The 21,130-nt window shown below is 37.8% G+C and overlaps 1 protein-coding gene across 1 annotated transcript in view; it reads left to right on the forward strand.

Annotated features, from left to right (window-relative positions):
* Window positions 1-21,130, forward strand: part of Xirp2 (xin actin binding repeat containing 2) — a 72,494-nt gene that overhangs the window by 39,009 nt on the left and 12,355 nt on the right. The window contains exons 4-7 of the mRNA XM_013346071.2: window positions 13,150-13,236; window positions 13,619-13,691; window positions 14,954-15,087; window positions 15,823-21,081. Of these exons, the coding sequence (XP_013201525.1) occupies window positions 13,150-13,236; window positions 13,619-13,691; window positions 14,954-15,087; window positions 15,823-21,081 (5,553 nt within the window). The remainder of the gene's footprint in view (window positions 1-13,149; window positions 13,237-13,618; window positions 13,692-14,953; window positions 15,088-15,822; window positions 21,082-21,130) is intronic.

Raw genomic sequence — 21,130 nt, forward strand, 5'->3', positions numbered from 1 at the left:
CTCCCCCTCCCCCCACTTCTCAAACACTTGGGCTCTTGGCTTGTGCAGCGTGCCTGATGTTCTTAGAGTCATTCTAGTCTGTAAAAACAAACATGGTACACATCTAACTCAAAATTGATTATTTCAAAACCGACCCTTCTTTCTCTTTCCTCCTTCTCTGTCTTTCCCCTCCTCCCTCTGCCCCTCTTTTCCTTTCTGCTTCTCTCCCTCTCTCTTTTTCTGAGGCTTACTTCCTGATAGCTGTGCCTTCCTGCTCCTTTGGGCCTTTCCCTTGAGATGCTGGCTATGGTCAAGGAACAGAACACGAGGTGAACATATTAATTAGACAGTCAAACAGCCAATTTACAAGAAAGCCCAAAACCCAGTTAATATTTTTCTTAGTAACAAACTATATTGAAAATAGCATATTTTTGATTCTAGATTATACATTAGAATTTTAAAATACATTAACTAGTATAATATAATTTAAGGGTATGTTAAAGTATTAAATTAAACTAGTACAACAAAAATCCAAAGGAATGAATAAATTCATTAGTTCATCAAACTGGTGTTCTACTAATTGATTAAAACTTGGATTTAATGAATTCATTATTTCCATCTGTAGTAAAAAAAAATTCACCCTGTTATATAACCTGTGCATTTAATGTCCCTTGGATACAAATCTTCGATATTTTTATATCAGTAATAATATTTTGTGAATGACACAGCACTTTAATTATAAGTGTAAAGTTTTATTAACTAAGCACGTAAAGGTGTCTGTAGACTTTTAGATCTTCACATGGCTAAGCCGATATGTAACCTTTCCCTGGGTTGCAAGGTGTGCTCATAAAATAGGATAAGACAGACTTCCGTGATCTGCTCAAATCAGCCACATTACTCTGCATGTTGATTTGCAACCTCTGCTGTCCTCAAGGGTAGCCTATGGTAATTGCTACCAGACTGCTGAGGCTTGGTCACGGTCCCCTCATAATTTGCCTTTCAGCTTTGTGAGGTGAAACCTGTTGGTATATGAGTAATCCTGCTGGAGCACAGAGAGGCTGTCCCCTCCCTCCTCCTGGGAACACTGCAGCACGTTCTAGTACCTCATTATAAAGGGAATCTCATCTCCCCCGGCGCTGTGCAGAACATTGGCCTGAGTCTTTTATGGAAGCTCCATCTTCCTGGTAAAATAGTGCCATCTGTACGAACACCCACTCAGTGTCAGTCTCTCTACTGTTTAAAAAGGGAAAGGGGGAGGAGGGATAAAGGAACGGATCTTGGTGACTTCAAGGGGCTTAGAAATGTTAATATATGTAGGGTACAGTGGACGGGACAAATAGGCTTGAGAAAACTGTGCTGCAAAAAAATAAATAAATAAAATCTTGAAACGCTTGTTTTTATTTCTGAAATTTATTTTATTCATTGTTTCAAATAGAATTTGTAGGAGTGAGTGTTCGCCCAAATTATTGGAGTCTTACTGCTTCAGAACCACCACTTCGTAGTGTTATTGCAGGTCTGCTTTTCCTGCAAACCAGTTTGTGCTTACAGAACATGGTTTCAGTTTCATTTACAAAAGTCAGGCTTTCTTACATTTATTTCTTTTGCTCTTTTAAAGTTAAGTGACTCAGAATCGTTTTACCAAGATAGTAGGGAGACAGACATTTTTCACAATGCCTAAGGACAAAAGATCCTAACAGAATGGCCTTGCCACACTTCACTAGATGATTTCAACAGTGTTTCCAGTTGATAATTATATGAAATACTTAATGGAATTTTATGTGTCTTATGAGAGCTAATGGACATTTAGGAAAAGTTAAAATGGTACTATACTGTTTCTTCTATCAGAAAACGCAGACTAGCTTCGAAATATGGGTTAACATTTTATCTAACTGTACTGAAAATAGTTCTCAAGTATATAAATTATGTTTCCTAATATACTAGCTAAATTTGCTGTGTTTTCTGTTTTTTAATGGAATAGCAAGCTACACTATTTTCAGTTCTTGCATTTGCCTATGTTGTAAGAAACATACCAACAAAAGAAAACATTCATATTACAGAATCATTGTTTGTAGAACTTACTGAAATCCCCAAAATGTGCTTTTTTCACGTGGTTACTTTTATAAAAAAAATGGGTGTTTGTTGTGCTTGAGTTCAGGGGATATTATTAGCTGCTTCTGATAAACTTCTTCATCTATAGCTCTCAAAATAAACCCTTCCTCGTGGATCTTTGAAACCGATTGGATTGAGTCAAGCTTGTCTTTTCTTTGGATGTTCATTTAGTTATTAATTTGCATAATTACAAAAAAATTATCATGCTAGAAACGAGCTGGGGGAACACAAGGCCTGAGCAAAGGAAGGGGCTCTCGTTAGTTCTGTCCTTAGAACAATGCTGTTGCAGAAATGTGCTTGGAAAATTTTTCATTTCCCTAGTTTCTTCATAAATCTCAGCATTTCAGAAAAGAAAGTTTGGCTATATCTTCCGATGGACTTTTCTTGGATTTTCTTTTATCTTTCTCTCCTGAGCAATCTACCTAAAGCCAAGAACAACTTGTCCATCTCGTTAGTAACAATGAGTACATGGGGCCCTCTTCATGTTCCTCCTTATTGACAGAATAGGTTATAAAATACAGCAGCCACTCAATCAATACAAACAAAAAAGAAGTTAAGTCCACTTGGCATGTCTTGCCCTGGGGTAAATATCAGTGTCCTGTAGAGATCTGAGTGCATCCTGATGTGGCAACCAAAACATATTCCTTTTCCTCAGCATATGAATTACAATATGAAATTGTAACATCTCAAAGAATTCAGAATAAATAGTGCAGGTCTCACTGAGGCATTCTTACAGTTTGACATTCTGTTTATGAATCTTTTATCATGGGAATTATATGTTATTATTTAAAAACTATAAAAACATCTAAGTCTTAATTTTCTTATTTAATTATCAACTAAGGTTTTTTTTCCCCCCTCTGTAGTCTTTTTCTCTTTTTTGTCACTATTCCACAGGGATAGCTATAATGAGAAATTGTAACAACAACTCTGCATTTTAAGAAGATTGCAAATTCGTATTGGGTGCTTCATTTTTGTATTTAAGTATTAAAATATTAGTTTAGTGGGCTGCTGCTTAGTGTGCTATATTTATAGCATGCTCAGATTTTTCTGCTTGGTTTCCAGTAAGTGTTTTAGATTGTGTCACACTGTATAGCTAATTCTGGTCTCGAACACATGACTATCTTGACTTAGACATCAGGTATTTCTCATCACCCAGCTACTTTTGTAGTTTCTTTTTTTAAAATTGCATATTTTATTTCTTTTTAAACTCCTTTTACTTGTTACAATTATTTGTAATCAATGTGTTTCAATTTAGAATTTTCATGAAATTGGATATTATACAGCATATTGGGCCTTCTGTATTGAATGTTATGTTCCAACATGCTTTAAGGCTTCAGGTAGGCCTGTTTTCTTCAGCGCTTCCACAACCTCTGCCTCAAAAGCTTAGTAACAAGGATTCTATGTGAGGTTGCAATTACTTATGACTTTTTACCTTATTTCTCACTTTAACGACGATGAACTCCAGGCAATATCCAACATTTCTGTTTGTCGCTCTCAGCTTTTTCATTTCTCCTTGGAGGTCACCAGTAGATGTATCCATGTGGACAATGATGTACAACCACATTTGCAATGTTCTTTATTTGAAAGAAAACCCAAGTGATCAACCTAATTTATCTTTAACTATAATTAGTATTTACAATGATATGCTTTGTTTGCACAGACAAACTAGGCTACTTACGTGAAAACCAAATCTATTTTCTCCTTCATCTTTCTTGTTTGGATTTTATACAAAGATTAAAAATGTCATTTGACCCAGGAAAAAAGACTCATGGCCTTGCAGACTCAGAAGGAGAATATGTCAGGTTTGTGTAGGAGGAACTCTTAATGACATTTTTATCAGGCAAGTTGTGCTGTCAAAGTCTGCATACAGTTCTTATAAAATTATGTAAAACTTATTTAAAATAAATAAGCCTCCCTCAAATCGACTCCCTCAAAGATCTGAGTAGTTCTTTCTGCTGTGTTGTCTCATGTCAATAGTGAAAGCCATGAATCCCATTTGGGTTTTCACTACTTCCCAATTGGTTAAGAATACTTCAGAAATCATGATTAATATTTTTTAGCAAGAGAAATGAATGATCACATTTAAATACCCAAAGTTCCTTCAATTTTGCTTCTCAATGAAGCAGAACCTGTCAGTATTAGGAGACACTGCAAATATCACACCTTCACTAGACTTTCTGGAACCCTGGATCTGTATCTGTGAATTCTACTGCATCGATCAGGCCTCCAGCTGTGGAATGGCATAGAAAGTTAATGATGCAAGATGCAGGATCCATCACCATAAGGTATGACAACAGTACTCTACTTGTTAATGTATACAGACCTATTCCTGCTTTTCTAGAGATTCTTGAGATGCACGACACACTCCCATCATCTAGTGTCTCTTTACTAAACTCCTTTTTGTTTATACCATCAGTCAGATCCACTTGAAAGTGGTAGGTTTATGAGTGATAAAACCTAAATGTTTAAAAGGTTTTTTGAGACAGGATTTCTCCGTAGCTTTGGAGCCTGTCCTGGAACTACCTCTTGTAGACCAGGCTGGTCTCAAACTCACAGACATCTGCCTACCTCTGTCTCTTGAGTGCTTGGATTAAAGACGTGTGCCACTACTGCCCAGCAAAATTCTTAATATTGTTTATAGTCAAGATAAAAGTCATACTACAATGACTTATTTTAAAAAAGGGGTAGAAATCAGTCTGTAGATTTCTACTTTTTTTTTTTTTTTTTTACTGTGAGCTGGCTGTTCATTGTGTAGCAATTCAAGAAAAAGGAACAAGAGGCCCCTGACTAGCTGGTCACGTGGCCACCCTCTGACCATGTCTTTAGAGATTATTTCCATGTCTAAGGGATGATGTTGGTTTGGAAACCTACAACATGTACAATTTGCCCATCTCTCTTAAAGAAACCCCTTAAACCCACTATTTCTCCACTAGAGGAAAGAGGTGCTCATGATACTTGATTTTTCTTTTGTTTCTGGGCTCGCACAAACTTAAGCAATAGAAGATCAACGGCACCTGAGGGCACAAGCTGGCGTCAGCTGAAACTCAGAGTAAGTTTAAGCTAAGGGATAACTCATGCAAGAGAGAACTGTGCATGTGTAACTACGGCAAAGAACGGCATAAGCTTGATGCTGGAGGCACAAACGAAATGGAAATTATTAATGAAAAATAATATGTTAAACATTTGTCAACTTATTCTCAAGCCACCAAGGACCTCTGAAATTTTAACAGGGATTTAAGATAAATAGATATGCATTCTAGAAAGACTGTTATGCCTGTAAATGATTGATATAAGTGATGTTAAAATTAGAATGGGATAGGATAAGTTGAAGTATTAAAACAGTTCAGATTCTGTGGGGTTAAACTGGTCTGAAGAGAGAGCTCTAGCTGAAGAGGCACTTACAAAGATTTAGCTAGCTTGTGCCTAAGTAAGTTAAGAGCAAGGCTTAGAGTCTTCCATCTTGTTTTTTTTTTAATTAATATAGGAAAAACTCTTGCCTCTGGCTGTCTTTTTCTTGGAATATTTTGATTTTTTTTAATTTTTAATAGATAATTTTACCATTTTTACAGTTTTGGCCACTTTCTCTTTGCTGAACTATTATTGATAACCCTAGTTTCCCTTTGATTGTAAGGTGTTTCAGTTTATGTGGAACTGAAATATTATATATGCATATATCTTAACATATTTCTACATAAAATCTCTAGAGAGTATCTTTTATTTATTGTAAGTTGAATGTTTATAGTAAGCTGCTTTTTCCATTTGACAAATAAATATTGTTATTTATGTAACTAATATGCTTGATGACCCAGTTGAGAGTACATATTTGATATGCTGCTTTTATGAATCTTCAGCCCTTTTAGATTCAGGCTTCATGGTTCTATAAATAAAATGCTTGAGGAAAAGGACAGTTGGTGTCTCAGCACTTAAACTCAGCAATGAGTGTTTAGAATCTAATCTGAGAATGACAACCCTATTTTCCACTTTTAAACTAAGCATCATTTATTTAAAATTACTGTTGATATCATATTTATATAGAACCAAATCCAATTTAATGAAAGAGTTAAAATTAATTGTATGACAGTCATTTCTAAGTTCTTGCAATAAGCTTATTCACACACACATTTCTATGTATTTAGTATTTTGTTTAAAGTTGAAACATATTATCTCATAAATATAAATACATATATTGCATATATATAGATAAATCAAATAGCTATAGAGAAGTAAGACTGATCAAGATATATAGATTATAGATAGTTAAATATGGATAATAGATAGATGACCAATAGATAAATAGTTTGAGAGATAGATAGATAGATAGATAGATAGATAGATAGATAGATAGATAGATAGATGATAGATAGATAGATAGAGATAAATAGATGATTGATAATAGATACATATATAGACAGATAGATAATAGATGCATACATAGTCCCTTGTGATATGAGAGTTTTGCTGTAGGTTCTCATAATTTTAAGCATGATTATTACTAGAACAAGTAAAATTTTGGTTCTGAGTATATTGAGTCACACAAAGAATCAGAACTTACAACTGCCATAATACTTGTTTTTCTATAATTCTCAAAAATTTAAAATTAAACAAAGCAATTTTTATTATTAAAACTATCACAACCTTGCTTTCATGCCACAATAATTTTGCTCAAAGTCTTCTAATGCTGTTTATATGTGGTGCTTGTCAGCATGTAAGATTCATCAGCCTTGTGAGTAAAAACAAGCTCACTAAGAAGATGAACAAGAACTAGGTTTCTCATAACCGTTAGTTTGTTTTTCAAAGGTAGTTGAAAGTGTGTCTTCTTGGATTGAAGATTCTTTGCCTCTGTTTATTTCTTGTTTATGTATTTATTGCTTCTTGGTCCAGCTTGTTTTCCCTCTCATGATGCTTGCTGCCTTTTACCTTACTACTGCACGGCCCACATTATTCCATAAGCATTCTGATCACTCAAATCAAGCACCCTTTCTCTGAGTAGACTTTGTAAACTATTCATATGTTAATGTTATATACATTAACACCAGCTATGCCTGTTAACTATAGCTGGGCTGTATAATACCTAAATAACAAAGATGTAAGCATTCAGTTAAGGGAATAAAAACAACAGAGAAGCAAGGATATCTAACCTTATGAAGAGCAGTCAGAAGTCCTTTAAAAGAGAAGAAAACTGAGCCATGCCTTCAAAGAATATAGTGAATATAAAAGACATTAAATCATTAACCCAACAAGTGTATGTCAGTTGCAGATTATGATTTTAGCATATGTTTTTAAAACATTTAAAAAAGAAACAGTAAAGGAAACATATTATTTTGAACATAGGCAAGTCAAGAAAAATGGCTGACTGAAACAGAGGTTTATTAAACTCAGACCTGAAAGGAAAGAGTGACTTGCCGTATCAATCTTGAGCCCACAGAATAACAGCCATGTTTTTATATAAAGTTTATGTCTGTTTGACAGAAATGCAGATAAGTTAACAGACTATGGCCCCTTCTACTTTCGCTGCAAATGAGATTAGTTGTGGATAAAATATCTCCCCTGATGTCAAGCATGGGCTATTTCTTCACTGTGAGAGGCAGTTGGCCAGGATTCTGCCAGTTTCTCTTCATTCATTTTCATTCTAGCATAGGGATGTCTAAGTTCATAATAATAGTGTGTCAGCATTAAAGGACTCGTTTTTTTCTTCTCCTGTAGCCTTAGAACGAATATGCATTTTTGTTGGTAAAAATTAGCAATGCCTTTTCCTGAAATGACAATGACAGACTGGAAAATCAGAATGTGGACAATTAAAAAAAAAGAGTTTGTGTAATTTTGTGTAATACACCTGGCTAATATAGAAGCTGACATCAAATACATATAAGCCATGCTTATACATTAACAATGTTTTGGAATTGTGCTTAAGTCTTTCAGATTTTAGAGTTAAAGTATTTATATTTTCTCTTATTCTACCTTTTATTAGCAACATGAAGTGGAAAACCTGAAGTTAAGTATGTTTTAGTGATTTGCCAAAGTTTACAATGTATCCAGGACAGGGGGAAGTTAATATTGACTCCTCATTCTTAGCTATTAGCTCATCTATCTGAGGAAAGAGCAGCTTGTTTTTCTCACTCAGCCTGGTTTCTAGGTGGATTGAATTTCAGCTACCAATTTCATGAATCATTTTGTGTGAACTTGTGTGTAGTGTTCTGACTTGAATTCTTTATGATATTTTATTTGTATAATTCGAGTTCTGCCTGCGCATCGCAATGATATATCCTTTTCCCTAATCCTAAAATCTAGACAACAAAAATTAGAAGGAGAGAGTCAAATTTAAAATTCAAATTATACCTACTTGCAAAATGGAAGGCAGAATAAATGATAGAAGCACGATCTTGGAATATTTTAAACAAGATTTTGTGCTAAGTTACGGCAGCCAGGGGACAGTAAAAATTGATGCACCGATGCTCGCACGTCAAACTGGTGTGGCAATTACAGTTCTACTTAGCAATGGCACATAAATGCCGAAGCTGAAATCTACAACTATAAATAAAATTGATGTGCACTTGGATTGCTTCTCTTGCCCCATCTCCTATAAGAAAATGTATTTGGAGGTGATAAGTGCTGGGTAGTTTCTTCTTGAATGTGTACATGCTAACTATAATTTTTTTTCCTCTGAAAAGTGATAAATTTCGAGTCACATGTCAGAAATGCATTTTTTCCTAATTTTTATTACATATATATTGCCTTTGTCTTTCATACGACAGAGAATGTTGTCATTTTACTCTTTCACAATAACCATTGGTGGCATGTACCAGAAGCTGATGTTTCTCTGGGTACCAAAATGAAGGCATATTTTAGATGTCATTTGACAAATATGGGGAAATAAAAGGGATATTGACTTGATAATATTTGCCCCATTCAAGAAGAACGTCCACTACTTCATGTTGGCCAGATGCTATCATGTTGAAATATGAACCAGTTATCATCAGATATTCACCTTTAAAAGGAGGAAGAAGCATTAACATTTGTAATGTGAACTAATCCAAAATGTTAAAAATCACTATGTAGGACAGATAAAGTGTGTTAGGAGGCCAGCGCTGCGCTAGCATACAGGCTTCCAGTCAGAGACCTGTGCTGGTGGACGTGATCACGTTGCACCTCAGCTAAGACGGTGGTGTGGGTCTGCTTCTCAGTGCCCTTTGCTCTTTCACTGACCAGCTGGCACGAAGAACATTTCCGAAGCTCTCCCTGCTTCTCTAGAGATGAAAGCTCTGTCGCTCACCAAAAGAGCTACCATTTTGTCCCCTGTGTTTTCCCCACCTGCTGTCTTTGGTGGCTCTTCTCATTCTGTCCTGCACACAGATTCCAGTACCATTAGGTAAGCGCTAACTAAGTAAGGCATCTCATTGCATGGAATCCTGATTCTTTGAACTTATAGAAAGCAACATGGATGGCCTATTTTCCACACTCCTCCTTAAGGAATAAAGGGGTTTATTTTCCTTCTCTTTGTTCTGCATCTCAGCATCCACAACACACCTGGCAAGTAAATTTAGATAGAATCAATGTATTAATAGAATTGTGCCATTTTATTCTTCCATTTTGATTCCTTCATGTAAACTTCTTTTTAATGGAAATTAGATGAAACAAACATATACCTAATATCACTTGAAGTACGTAGGTCCTTAACTATGGGTGGGAAACTATTCTCTTTAGAAAAATATATTCACATAGCTACTTTATTTTAATAAAACAATATTCCAATAAGTTTTAAAGTATAAACCCCAGATTTTCTATTATATTTTGTAGATTTTGGGGGCAGCTTTTTCTTAATTCTACTTCCCAGAAAACTATAATGGAATCAGATTATCTAACATATTCTTAACCAGAAACACCTGTTGCTTAGCTTATCAGATGTCTAGCCTTGCATGCCAAGTGCCATTATGGAAATGGGAAGCCACATTGTACACCCTATATGTGTGATGTAATTTATAAGAGGTATAGTTGGGAACAAGATGCTATGAAATAATTTTATACTTTAAGAGATTAGAAACTGATTATTTAAAATTATTTAACTCACTGTAAAAAAACCAAACTTAATTCTTACTATTCTGTTCACTTAAGAAGAGCAATATACTCACTAGATTCTTTTTTCTTATGTGCATTAGTGTTTTGCCACAGGTTTTGGATCCCCTGGAACTATAGTTACAAACTGTTGTGAACTGTCATGTGGGTGTTGGGAGTTGAACCCAGGTCCTCTGGAAGAGCAGCCAGCACTCTTAAGAACTGAGCCTTAGGCTGGGCCATGGTGGCACACACCTTTAATCCCAGCACTCACACTCAGGAGGCAGAGGCAGGCAGATATCTGTGCATTTGAGGTCAGCCTGGTCTACAGAGTGAGTGCCAGGACAGGCTCCAAAGCCCCACAGAGAAAACCTGTCTTGAAAAAAAATAAAAGAGCTGAGCCATATCTTTAGCCCTTGATCATTCTTTCTTTAATTGACTTTTATTGAGCTCTACATTTTGATTATTCTTACTAATCATAAATAATTTAAGATATCAGATCTCAAAAATAGTATTAATAACTTAGACATAAATACAAGTGTGACATTTCAACGTTGTGTAATTCCAAACACATGTATTCTTGTAAAGCCAGCTGAACAGACCCCCATTTCCTCTTTCGTTCCAAGTTCACATTATTTTATTCACGGTATGCCTGAATCTTTAAGTCAGTTTCATAAACTTTTAAACTTTTATTTTATTGTTTAAATCATTTTCCATTTTATTGAAAAACAGATTTTTTTTCCTACAGTATATCCTAATTATAGTTTCTTCTCCCTCTATGTCTCCCAGTTCCACCCTACCTCCGCTTCCCTCTGGATCCACATCCTTATGTCTCTCATTAGAAAACAACAGCCTTCTAAGAGATAACAAAATAAAAGAGAACAAAATAAAATGAAAAAAAAAACCATCAAGCCGGGCGGTGGTGGCGCACGCCTTTAATCCCAGCACTCGGGAGGCAGAGGCAGGAGGATCTCTGTGAGTTCGAGACCAGCCTGGTCTACAAGAGCTAGTTCCAGGACAGGCTCCAAAACCACAGAGAAACCCTGTCTCGAAAAACCAAAAAAAAACAAAAAAACCATCAAATAGAATTTGGATAAAACAAGCCAACTAAAGGAAAAGAACCCAAGAGAAAGCACAAGAATCAGAGACACCCTCATGCACGTATTCAATTTAATATTTATTTAATATTTAAAATATTAAACTAAAAACTCCCATATATACACAGAGGACCTGGTGCAGACCCGTGCGGTCCCTGTAAGTGCTGACTCAGTCTCTGTGAGTTCATATGAGCTTTGCTCCTTTAACATAGAGGGCCTTGTTCTCTATGTGTCCTCCCTTCCCTCTGACTCACAAACACTTTTCTGCTTCCTCTTCTGTCAGGTTCCCTGAGCCCTGAGGGGAGGGATTTGGTGAGCAAATCCCATTTAGAGCTGTGTGTTCCAAGGTCTCTCTCTCTCTCTCTCTCTCTCTCTGTCTCTCTCTCTGTCTCTCTCTCTCTGTCTCTCTCTCTCTCTCTCTCTCTTTGTATGTGTGTGTGTGTGGTATAGCAGAATATCATTAGGGGTCATTTTATCACTGTTTTTTGTTTTTTTTTGTTTTTTTTAATATTGATACTATTTGGTTTTACCCTAGATCTCTGGGCTGTTTAGTCTCTGGTTCTTGATCATACACACAATGTCTGATATGGGGTTCCATCTTGTGGAGAGGGCCTTAAGTCAAATCAGATGTTGGTTGGTTACTCCCACAAGCTTTGTGCCACCATTGCCCTAGCATGTTTTGCAGAAAGGATAGCATTGCAAATCAAAGGCTTGGTAGCTGGTTTTAGTGTTTCTGTTTCTCTTTTGGTAACCTGCAGAGTACCTTTCTGTATCAAGACACTAGAACCTAAGAGTGAAGGTTCTCTGCTCACTCTCTCCATGTTCAGTGAGTTGTGTTGGTGTTTGTCAATAGATTCTTGCTCTCCGTTTGTGGAGATCACCCTATTGTCTTGGCAGCAGCCTGGGTTGGTGGGGAACTTCCATGGGATGCTCTTTAGTCCGCAATGCAACTGAATGTAACTAAGCCCCAGTACGGGTAGCTTCACTGGGTGACAAGGATGGCCAGTTGGGATTCTGTCTTCTCCATTATTTGGAAACTTCATTAGGATTGCCTTCATGTGTTTTATGAGGTTTCTACTGAAATAAGTTTCCGTACTCCTCAAATGCCCCTCAGTTTTAATTGATGTTTCTTCATTCCCTCCTTAACCTAATCTCCTCTTCTCCTACCCACACTCTTCCCTGTCCCCACATCTTCCTACCCCTACCCCCAGTCCACCCATAAAATTAAATAAAGCTGCCAGTCACATAGTTTTATGATGAGACAAATCCATGTCCATTTGGGTCAGTCCAATGTAGTCACAAAAGCCCTTAGAAGCTGAAGATTGTATCAGACTGGTGGTGGTGAAAAAGAACTGAAGCTAAATGAAAGAGGAAGACATGAGCAAAGGAGGGTGGCTGCTTCTAGAAGCTTCCGAAGACAAAGGAATGAGATCTCCCATAGGGCCTGCAGAAAGGAGTTGAATCCCTTGCAACACTTGTCAATACCCAGTGAGGCATATTCAGAATTTCTGAGCCTCTTATATATTAAACTAGATTGTGTCATTTTAAATAGCTATATTTTCAATATTTTGTTTTGACAGCCAAACGCAAGGAGGAAGCCCATGCTACCTCTGCTCCTACTGATCCTCCCTTTCCTTCCCCGCTTTCTTCCTCTTTTCTGAATTATCTGTCACTGAAATTACATTAATAAAATAATTCATTTTTCAGCATTTTATAAAGAAATGGGCCGGGCGATGGCGGCGCACGCCTTTAATCCCAGAACTCGGGAGGCAGAGGCAGGCGGATCTCTGTGAGTTCGAGACCAGCCTGGTCTACAGAGCTAGTTCCAGGACAGGCTCCAAAGCCAAGAGAAACCCTGTCTCGAAAAACCAAAAAAGAAAAAAGAAATGGTCAGTCTGTTTATCTGTCATTTCAGGAAGCAATCCACAGCAGTCAAGAGATGAGAAAGAATGAACAAGAATTCTATAAAGCACATGGAACCGATGTCTTCAAAACAGAAACGGTAATTGCTTAGTAACACACACAAAATTCAAATGGTCTCCAAAACTGTGTAGGATTTTTTGACTTTTCTGTAAACATATGCTTTTACTGTGTGTACTTAGGATAAATATACAGCAGTGTGTCTAACCCTACTTTCCCGTTAGAACAATTTTGAAAAATGAAACAAGCTGCCTAAAAATATGCCTGCAGTTAGGTGTTGTTCACATATGTTCTGTTATAACTTGAGTACACATTAAAACAAACAATAGAAATAGTAGCTGACCTCCCTCAACATGTACCAAATTCTCAGAAGAAAAATACTGCAAAATAAAGATTATTTTCAGTACTCAAATCACTGACTTCTTAAAAATAATTACTTTTTTAAAAATTGTCTTTGAAAACAGATGTCCCATCTTGAAAAACACACTGAGGAAGTAAACCAAGCTTCACAGCTCCGTCAGTATGTTCAAGAAACAGGTAACCGTCTGGTACAATTGGGCACACTTGACCTTTGCCTTTTCTGTGTATGTGGGTTTGGAGGACTTTCAGAAGTCAGTCCTCCCCACCAAGGAACTTTAGTAGCTGTGAGTCATGCTCCCAAAGGGGGCAAGATTGCATTTCTGCATATAATTAGATTTTGCGTGTGTTAGTACATGTAACATATTTTAAAATAGCTCATTGCCCATCAGACCTATAATAGATTCATTCTAAACTCCAGAAAGGTAATAAGCTAACCACTACTGAATTTTTTTATACCTTGGAACATAGAATAAAATTCATTGCCTATGAAGCTCCCTGACAATAAAATTAAGGAAATAATAGGTCAATTCTCAACCCACAGATAGGAGGTCAGGTTATGAGGAAATTGGTAGATGTTTGCAGATGATGAGATGCAGTTGTCCACTCTTACAGAGAGGGAATGGCTTTCATCTGGGAAGATGAAAGGAAAGATTGCATCCCTGCTGTGGCCTAAACAATATTTGTTTCTTGCTACATAACAAATGCAGCATTCTTCTTGCCAGTCTCAGTGACGCATGTTCATGTTTGTAATTCTGGCCTTTAGGAGGCTTAAGCAATAGGAATGCTGCAGGTTCAAGGCCAACACAGGCTGCATAATGAGATGTAGGCTACAGAGCAAGAATTTTTATCAAAATATTCAAACAAACAAACAAGAAAAATGGCCTATCTTTTTTTCTTTAAAATGCATTATTTTTTCTGCATCTATAATTTAAAACACAGTTGTAGAAATTCTGAAAATATTCCTATCCAGACATAACCACTCCAAATAATTTTAAAGTTTATTTTTATTTATGTGTATTATGTGGTGTTGTGTGTGTGAGAGAGAGCGAGAGAGACAGAGACACAGAGAGAAAGAGAGCGAAACACCCAGAGGCCAGAGGACCGCATCAGATCCACTGCAGTTGGAGTTCCAAGTTGTAATGATCTGCCCAACATGGTGCTGAGAACTAAATTTGGTCCCCTGTAAGAGCAGCAAGCTCTTCTAACTGCTGTACCATCTCTCCTGCTTCACATACAAATTTTCTTTTCTGTGTTTCTTCCTTAATACTTCTTGCTTCACTTCAAAATCAATGGATGAAATAATGCCATGTGCATAAATTTGTCCTTGGAGTCTTGTTCGTTAATTTTCATTATAAGGCGTTTAATGCAGCATGGTGTTTCCATCTCAAATACCATTTTACTCATTAGATAGTATCCCTGGTATCTATGTGTTTTTGTAGTCATTGATACACCCGAGGATGAAGAGATGCCTAAGGTTTCCACAAAGATTTTGAAAGAGCAATTTGAGAAGTCCGCCCAGGAAAAGTTTCTCTACTCTGACAGAGAAACCACAACTCCATCCAGGTGCATAAAGGTATGATATACTCTCTATACATTAGGGTTAAAAATGCTAAATATACTTGAAGTTTTGTGGTGTTTTCATAACAAAATAATCGGAACTAGCATTTATTCTATCTCAAAAGGAGGATATTCATCTATGAGGTAGAGTGAGAAGTCCCACCCACTGGAGAATATGAATGAAGAAAGTCATATAGATTTTAAAGTCTATAAACTAATATCAAGTAAAGTAACTAAGTCAATTTTAATTGCCAGATAGTTATATGTTTTATTTTAAATAAAACATGTTTTAAAAAACCAAAAAACTAACAAAGTACCTCAAGACCTCTTCTGCCTCCATCGATTACTCTACACATCAATTGAAAAGGGGCAAATTAAGCGTATGTAAACCAGGCATAGTGTCATATTCCTCTAATCCCAGAATTTGAGAGGCGGAGGCAGGTAGATCTCTGTGAATTCCAGGCTCGCCAAGGTTACTAAAGAGAACCTGTATATATATAGTATAAGTATGTGTAAATGCTCAAATGCTGAGTCAATGATACCTTGATGGAAGAACATTATTATTAAAAACAGAATGATATTTACTAACCCATATTGAGTATTCTCCCAAGTAGGTTTAAGCACAGTTCATACCTGTTTTCCAAGGCAGGCATCACAGCAGAATCTTGTTTACGGACAGGCGAAAGGTAGGGCCCAGGAAATCTCTGTACTACAGACATCATTATAAGCCTTGATTTTCTCTCCTTTAAAGATTGAAAATGACAGTGAAGAATCCTTAAAGCCATCATCAGCTGTGGGTACCTCTTCTTCTTACACTTCAACCAGCCAGAGGAAGGAAATCTCAACCTCAAGTTATAGTAATCACAGTGTCACTTCAACATCCCTGGCACAAGTTAATGGCGCTCCTTCAGGGAAGACGGAGGAATTTCCTCCTCCCCCACCTGACGTACTTCAGACACCAATGGATAGGACAGCATTTTCCCAGTCCCCTGAATTCCCCAGTCCCCCTAGAGGACTACCAATCCCCAAAGATTTATATACCAAACAACGAAATTTGTATGAATTAAACCGTTTATATAGACATATCCATCCCGAGTTAAGGAAAAACTTAGAAAAGGATTACATCAGTGAGGTTTCTGAAATTGTTTCTAGCCAGATAAACTCAGGAAACTCCGTTTCGGCAGATGTGCAACAAGCTCGGTATATTTTTGAAAATACAAATGACAGTTCTCAGAGAGATCCAAACCAAGAAAACCTGGAATGGGATGAAATCCTGAAAGGCGAGGTGCAGTCCATGCGATGGATTTTTGAGAATCAACCATTAGATTCTATCAAAAATGGCTCTGCAGACAAAGGGTCCACTTTCAAGGGCGCTGCTGACCAAGAACTCATTGCTGGGGGTGATGTGAGATATACGACTTGGATGTTTGAGACTCAGCCAATAGATGCCCTAGGGGTTGCTTCTACTGGCACTGAAGGAAACACAGAGAAAATTCCTGAGCTAGCTAGAGGAGATGTTTGCACAGCAAGGTGGATGTTTGAAACAAGGCCTTTAGACTCAATGAACAAAATGCACCAAAGTCAAGAAGAAACAGAATATACTGCTATAAATGACATAACTGGGGGAGACGTTAAGACTGTGAGGTACATGTTTGAAACTCAAAACCTGGATCAGCTTGGGCAGCTTCACTCTGTGGATGAAGTTCACTTATTACAACTCCGATCTGAGCTCAAAGAAATTAAAGGAAATGTTAAGAGGAGCATAAAGTATTTTGAAACTCAACCACTCTATGTCATCAGAGATGGTTCAGGCCAAATGCTAGAAATTAAAACCGTGCAGAGAGAGGACATTGAAAGGGGGGACGTGAGAACAGCACGTTGGATGTTTGAAACACAGCCTTTGGACACAATTAGCAAAGATATCACAGAAATTAAAGTTGTTCGAGGAATATCCATGGAAGAAAATGTCAAAGGTGGGGTGAGTAGAGCAAAGTGGTTATTTGAAACTCAGCCCCTGGAGAAAATCAAAGAAGACTCAAATGAGGTTGTCATTAATAAAGAAGCCATCATAGGTACAGATGTTTCTAAGAAGTGCTGGATGTTTGAAACACAGCCGTTAGACGTTCTAAAAGAAGTCCCTGATGCAGATACTACATCACCTGAAGAGAGAATAGGAGGTGACTTAAAAACCACCAAGCATCTATTTGAAACGTTTCCAATAGAAGCTTTAAAAGACAGTCCTGATGTAGGAAAGCTTCAAAAAATCACTGCCTCTGAAGAAGAAAAAGGGGACGTTAGGCACCAAAAATGGGTTTTTGAAACTCAACCTTTAGAAGACATTAGAGAAGGGAGGAAGGAGTGCATGAGGACAGTGAGGCTAGAAGCAGTTGATAGAGGTCAGGTAAAGAACTACACGCATATCTTTGAGGCCAATAATTTAACTACGGTTGATGCATCACATAAAAATGAGGTGGAAGGAGTCCCCAGAGGCACTGTGGAGTTGAATAAATCTCTCTTCGAGACAACCCCACTGTATGCTATTCAAGACCGTCTTGGAAAATACCATCAAGTAAAGACAGTTCAGCAGGAAGAAATCCTCACAGGAGACGTAAGAAGCTGTAGGTGGCTTTTTGAAACAAGGCCCATTGACCAATTTGATGAAAGTCTTCATAAATTTCAGATAATTAGAGGAATATCTGCTCAAGAAATCCAAGCAGGGAGTGTGAAAACTGCTAGATGGTTGTTTGAAACTCAGCCTCTTGATTCATTTAAATATTTTAGTAATGAGGAGCAAACAGAAAGCAAAACTGAACAAACTACAAATGTTGTTAAAGGAGATGTCAAAACCTGTAAATGGCTCTTTGAGACCCAGCCAATGGAGTCTCTTTATGAAAAGGTTTCCTTGGCGACAAACACCGAAGATATTCATAAGGGTGATGTTAGAACCTGTACCTGGCTTTTTGAAACGCAGCCACTTGATACTATAAAAGATGACTCAGAAGCAACAATCAAACTACAAACTGTAAAGCAGGATGAGATACAAGGTGGGGATGTTCGGACAGCATGTTTTCGCTTTGAGACAGAAAATCTGGACAACATACAGGGGAAGGAAGGGAAAGAAAACAAGCCTGTGGAGGTGGATATACAAGCTGGCGATGTCTCTGGAATGAAGTATAAGTTTGAGCACCAGTCCTTAGGTTCTATCAGTTGCAGTTCAGAGGATGTTTTGAATAAGATCAAAACCCTAAAAACTGAAGACATTCAGAAAGGCAATGTGTTAAATTGTAGGTGGCTATTTGAAAACATACCCATTGATACGATAAAGGAAAATCAAGAGGGTGATGGATTGGTTAAGACAGTGACAGACATACAAGGAGGAAATGTGAGAAAGGGGTGCTTCATTTTTGAGACGTTTTCTTTGGATGAGATTAAAGATGAATCTGATGGTGTACGCACCAGGGAAACGAATAATGAAGAAGTCATCAAAGGTGATGTGAAGAGCTACAGAATGCTCTTTGAAACACAGCCGCTCTATGCAATTCGAGATCAAGAAGGGTTTTACCACGAAGTGACTACTGTAAAAAAAGAAGAAGTAATTCATGGAGATGTACGAGGAACGAGGTGGCTCTTTGAAACAAAACCATTAGACTCAATTAATGAATCAGAAGATGTGTATGTTATTAAATCTGTCACCCAGGAAGACATTCAGAAGGGGGACGTGAGTTCTGTCAGATACAAATTTGAAACTCAACCGCTGGATCGGATCTCAGATGAATCACATGGTATTGTGCACACTGTGGATTCTATTCAAGGAGGAGACGTGAAGACAAGCAAACAATTCTTTGAGTCTGACAATGGCGACAAGAAGAAATATATAAGAACAGTGAGTGTCAACGAAGTGCAAAAGGGCAATGTTAAGACGTCTACTTGGCTCTTTGAAACTCGCAGCATAGATGAACTGGGAGCAGGGTCTGGATATGACACCATCAAGACTGTCACCCAGGAAGAGGTGCGGAAAGGTGACGTTAAGAATGCAGTGTGGCTCTTTGAAAATCAAGCATTGGATTCTATTAAGGAAGTAGACGAAAGTGATGCAAAAACGACCAAAGAAGAAATTCCTCCATCAGATGTCAAAACAACTACATGGCTCTTTGAAACAAAACCTATTCATGAATTTAATGAAACGAGAGTAGAGAAGGTAGAAATTATTGGCAAAAGCATTAAAGAAACTTTGGAAGACCTCTACTCTCAGAGAGTTATTGAAGCTTTTGGAATTATCATTGAAGCTGATGAAGTTGGCGATGTCCGAATGGCAAAATACAAGCTCATGAACCAAACAGCCCCAGAGATACAGAAAGAAGCCATTATCAGAGCTGATCTCAGAAGCATAATGATAAATTTACTTTCCCAAAGGGACTGTACAAAGAAAGAGATATTTGTCAGTGAAGAGGAGAAGGGAAATGTCAATTTGACTAAAACTCAATTATTAAACAGATCAACTGAATTTCATGCTGAAAAGGAAGAGATAGTGAGAGGGGATGTTAAACAAGCAATGAAAAAGCTGTTCTCGGAGGAAAAATACACAAAGAAAGGCATCTTAATTCAGGAAGATGAAAAGGGAGATATCAACATGACTATCTACTGTCTTCTTCATGAAAATGCCCGTGACAAGACTGAACGAGAAGACATAATCGGAGGTGATGTGAGAGGCGCCATTCATAACCTGCTATCTTCTCCATCAAATGGTAAAATACCTGAAAAGACAAAAGTCGGTGCCTCAGAGAGGGGAAACGTTCAGTTCTTCACAACATGCATAGAAACCGGAGCTTTGGATTACCTCAAACAACTTCAAGCAGGGACGAATGAAACACTCACAGCCAGGGAACAAGAGGGAGAGGGAGACATAATCAGGGGTGATGTGGAGGGCACAAAACTGTTACTAAAGGAAAGGCAATCCCTGGTTGAACGTACCGTTCATGAAACTGACATCATCCCAGGAGAAGTGCACAATACAGTTAAAGTCCTCATGGCTGGATCTCAGGGTTCATCTTCCAAGACACAGAAAGAAGAGACTATAAAAGGTGATTTGAACTCAACCCTAAACTCTCTCAGCCAGGCCATGAATCAGAAAACAGGGTCAAAAGCAGATGAAATTGTAAACGGTGACAGGTTGACCACACTAGAGTCACTTAAGGAGTCAAGCCACAGACAGAAAGAATCTAAACAATCTGGTGGCATCTCTGGTGATCTTGAGCAAGCTATTGCGTGCCTTGAGAAGGCTACAAATACAAGGACTGAAATACTGAAAAAAGAGATGATGCTAGATGACCTTGAAACATCATTAAGGTCTTTGAAAGAAGCACAGCAGGGTTTCAAAAAGGTGGATAGAGCAGGGCTAATCAAAGAAGATGCACTGGGATTCGCAGAACGACAAAAAGTAGGGATTCGTCCAGCTACTGTCCAGAGAGACAAAAGAAGTCTTCTCCAACCAATGCCAGGACCATTTGAGCCAGCAACCAGGCAGCAAGCAGGACCAGGCCCTCTCCATGAAACCATGCAGCAATCGTACAAACAGCCTTCAGTAGAAAAAAGATCTGAGGTTCATCTTCCCAGAGCCCCAAAGGGCGCTGTCAAGATTGTTGTTGATCGGGAACAAAACAACGACGCTCTAGAGAAAAACCTTAGGAAGATGTCTAATCCAGAGCACAGAGCTGTGAGAAATGCCTTAGACATGGGTGACAGAACTGGCATCTGGACTGAGAGCAGAGAATATCTGCGTGGTGGCAACAGTATGAGTAAACAGTTAACTACAACCATGGCAATGAAGGAAAATGTAAAAATCAAGGAATCAGAGAATGTGAGAGAGTCAAAAAATGCTATCTTTAACTTCTCCCAGTCTGGAGACAAAATGTTTAGAAAGCAGCAGATTCAATCTTGTGAAGTACGGAATGATAACCAGAAGTCTCAGTCCTGGGATTCCTATGGGAAGAGTCAAAATAAAATGAAAAATGTGAATATATCAGCAGGGGCACAAAGTTATATGCCAGATCCCACCCAGC

Source organism: Microtus ochrogaster, chromosome 4, assembly GCF_000317375.1.
Source record: "Microtus ochrogaster isolate Prairie Vole_2 chromosome 4, MicOch1.0, whole genome shotgun sequence".
In the NCBI taxonomy this organism is placed as follows: domain Eukaryota; kingdom Metazoa; phylum Chordata; class Mammalia; order Rodentia; family Cricetidae; genus Microtus; species Microtus ochrogaster.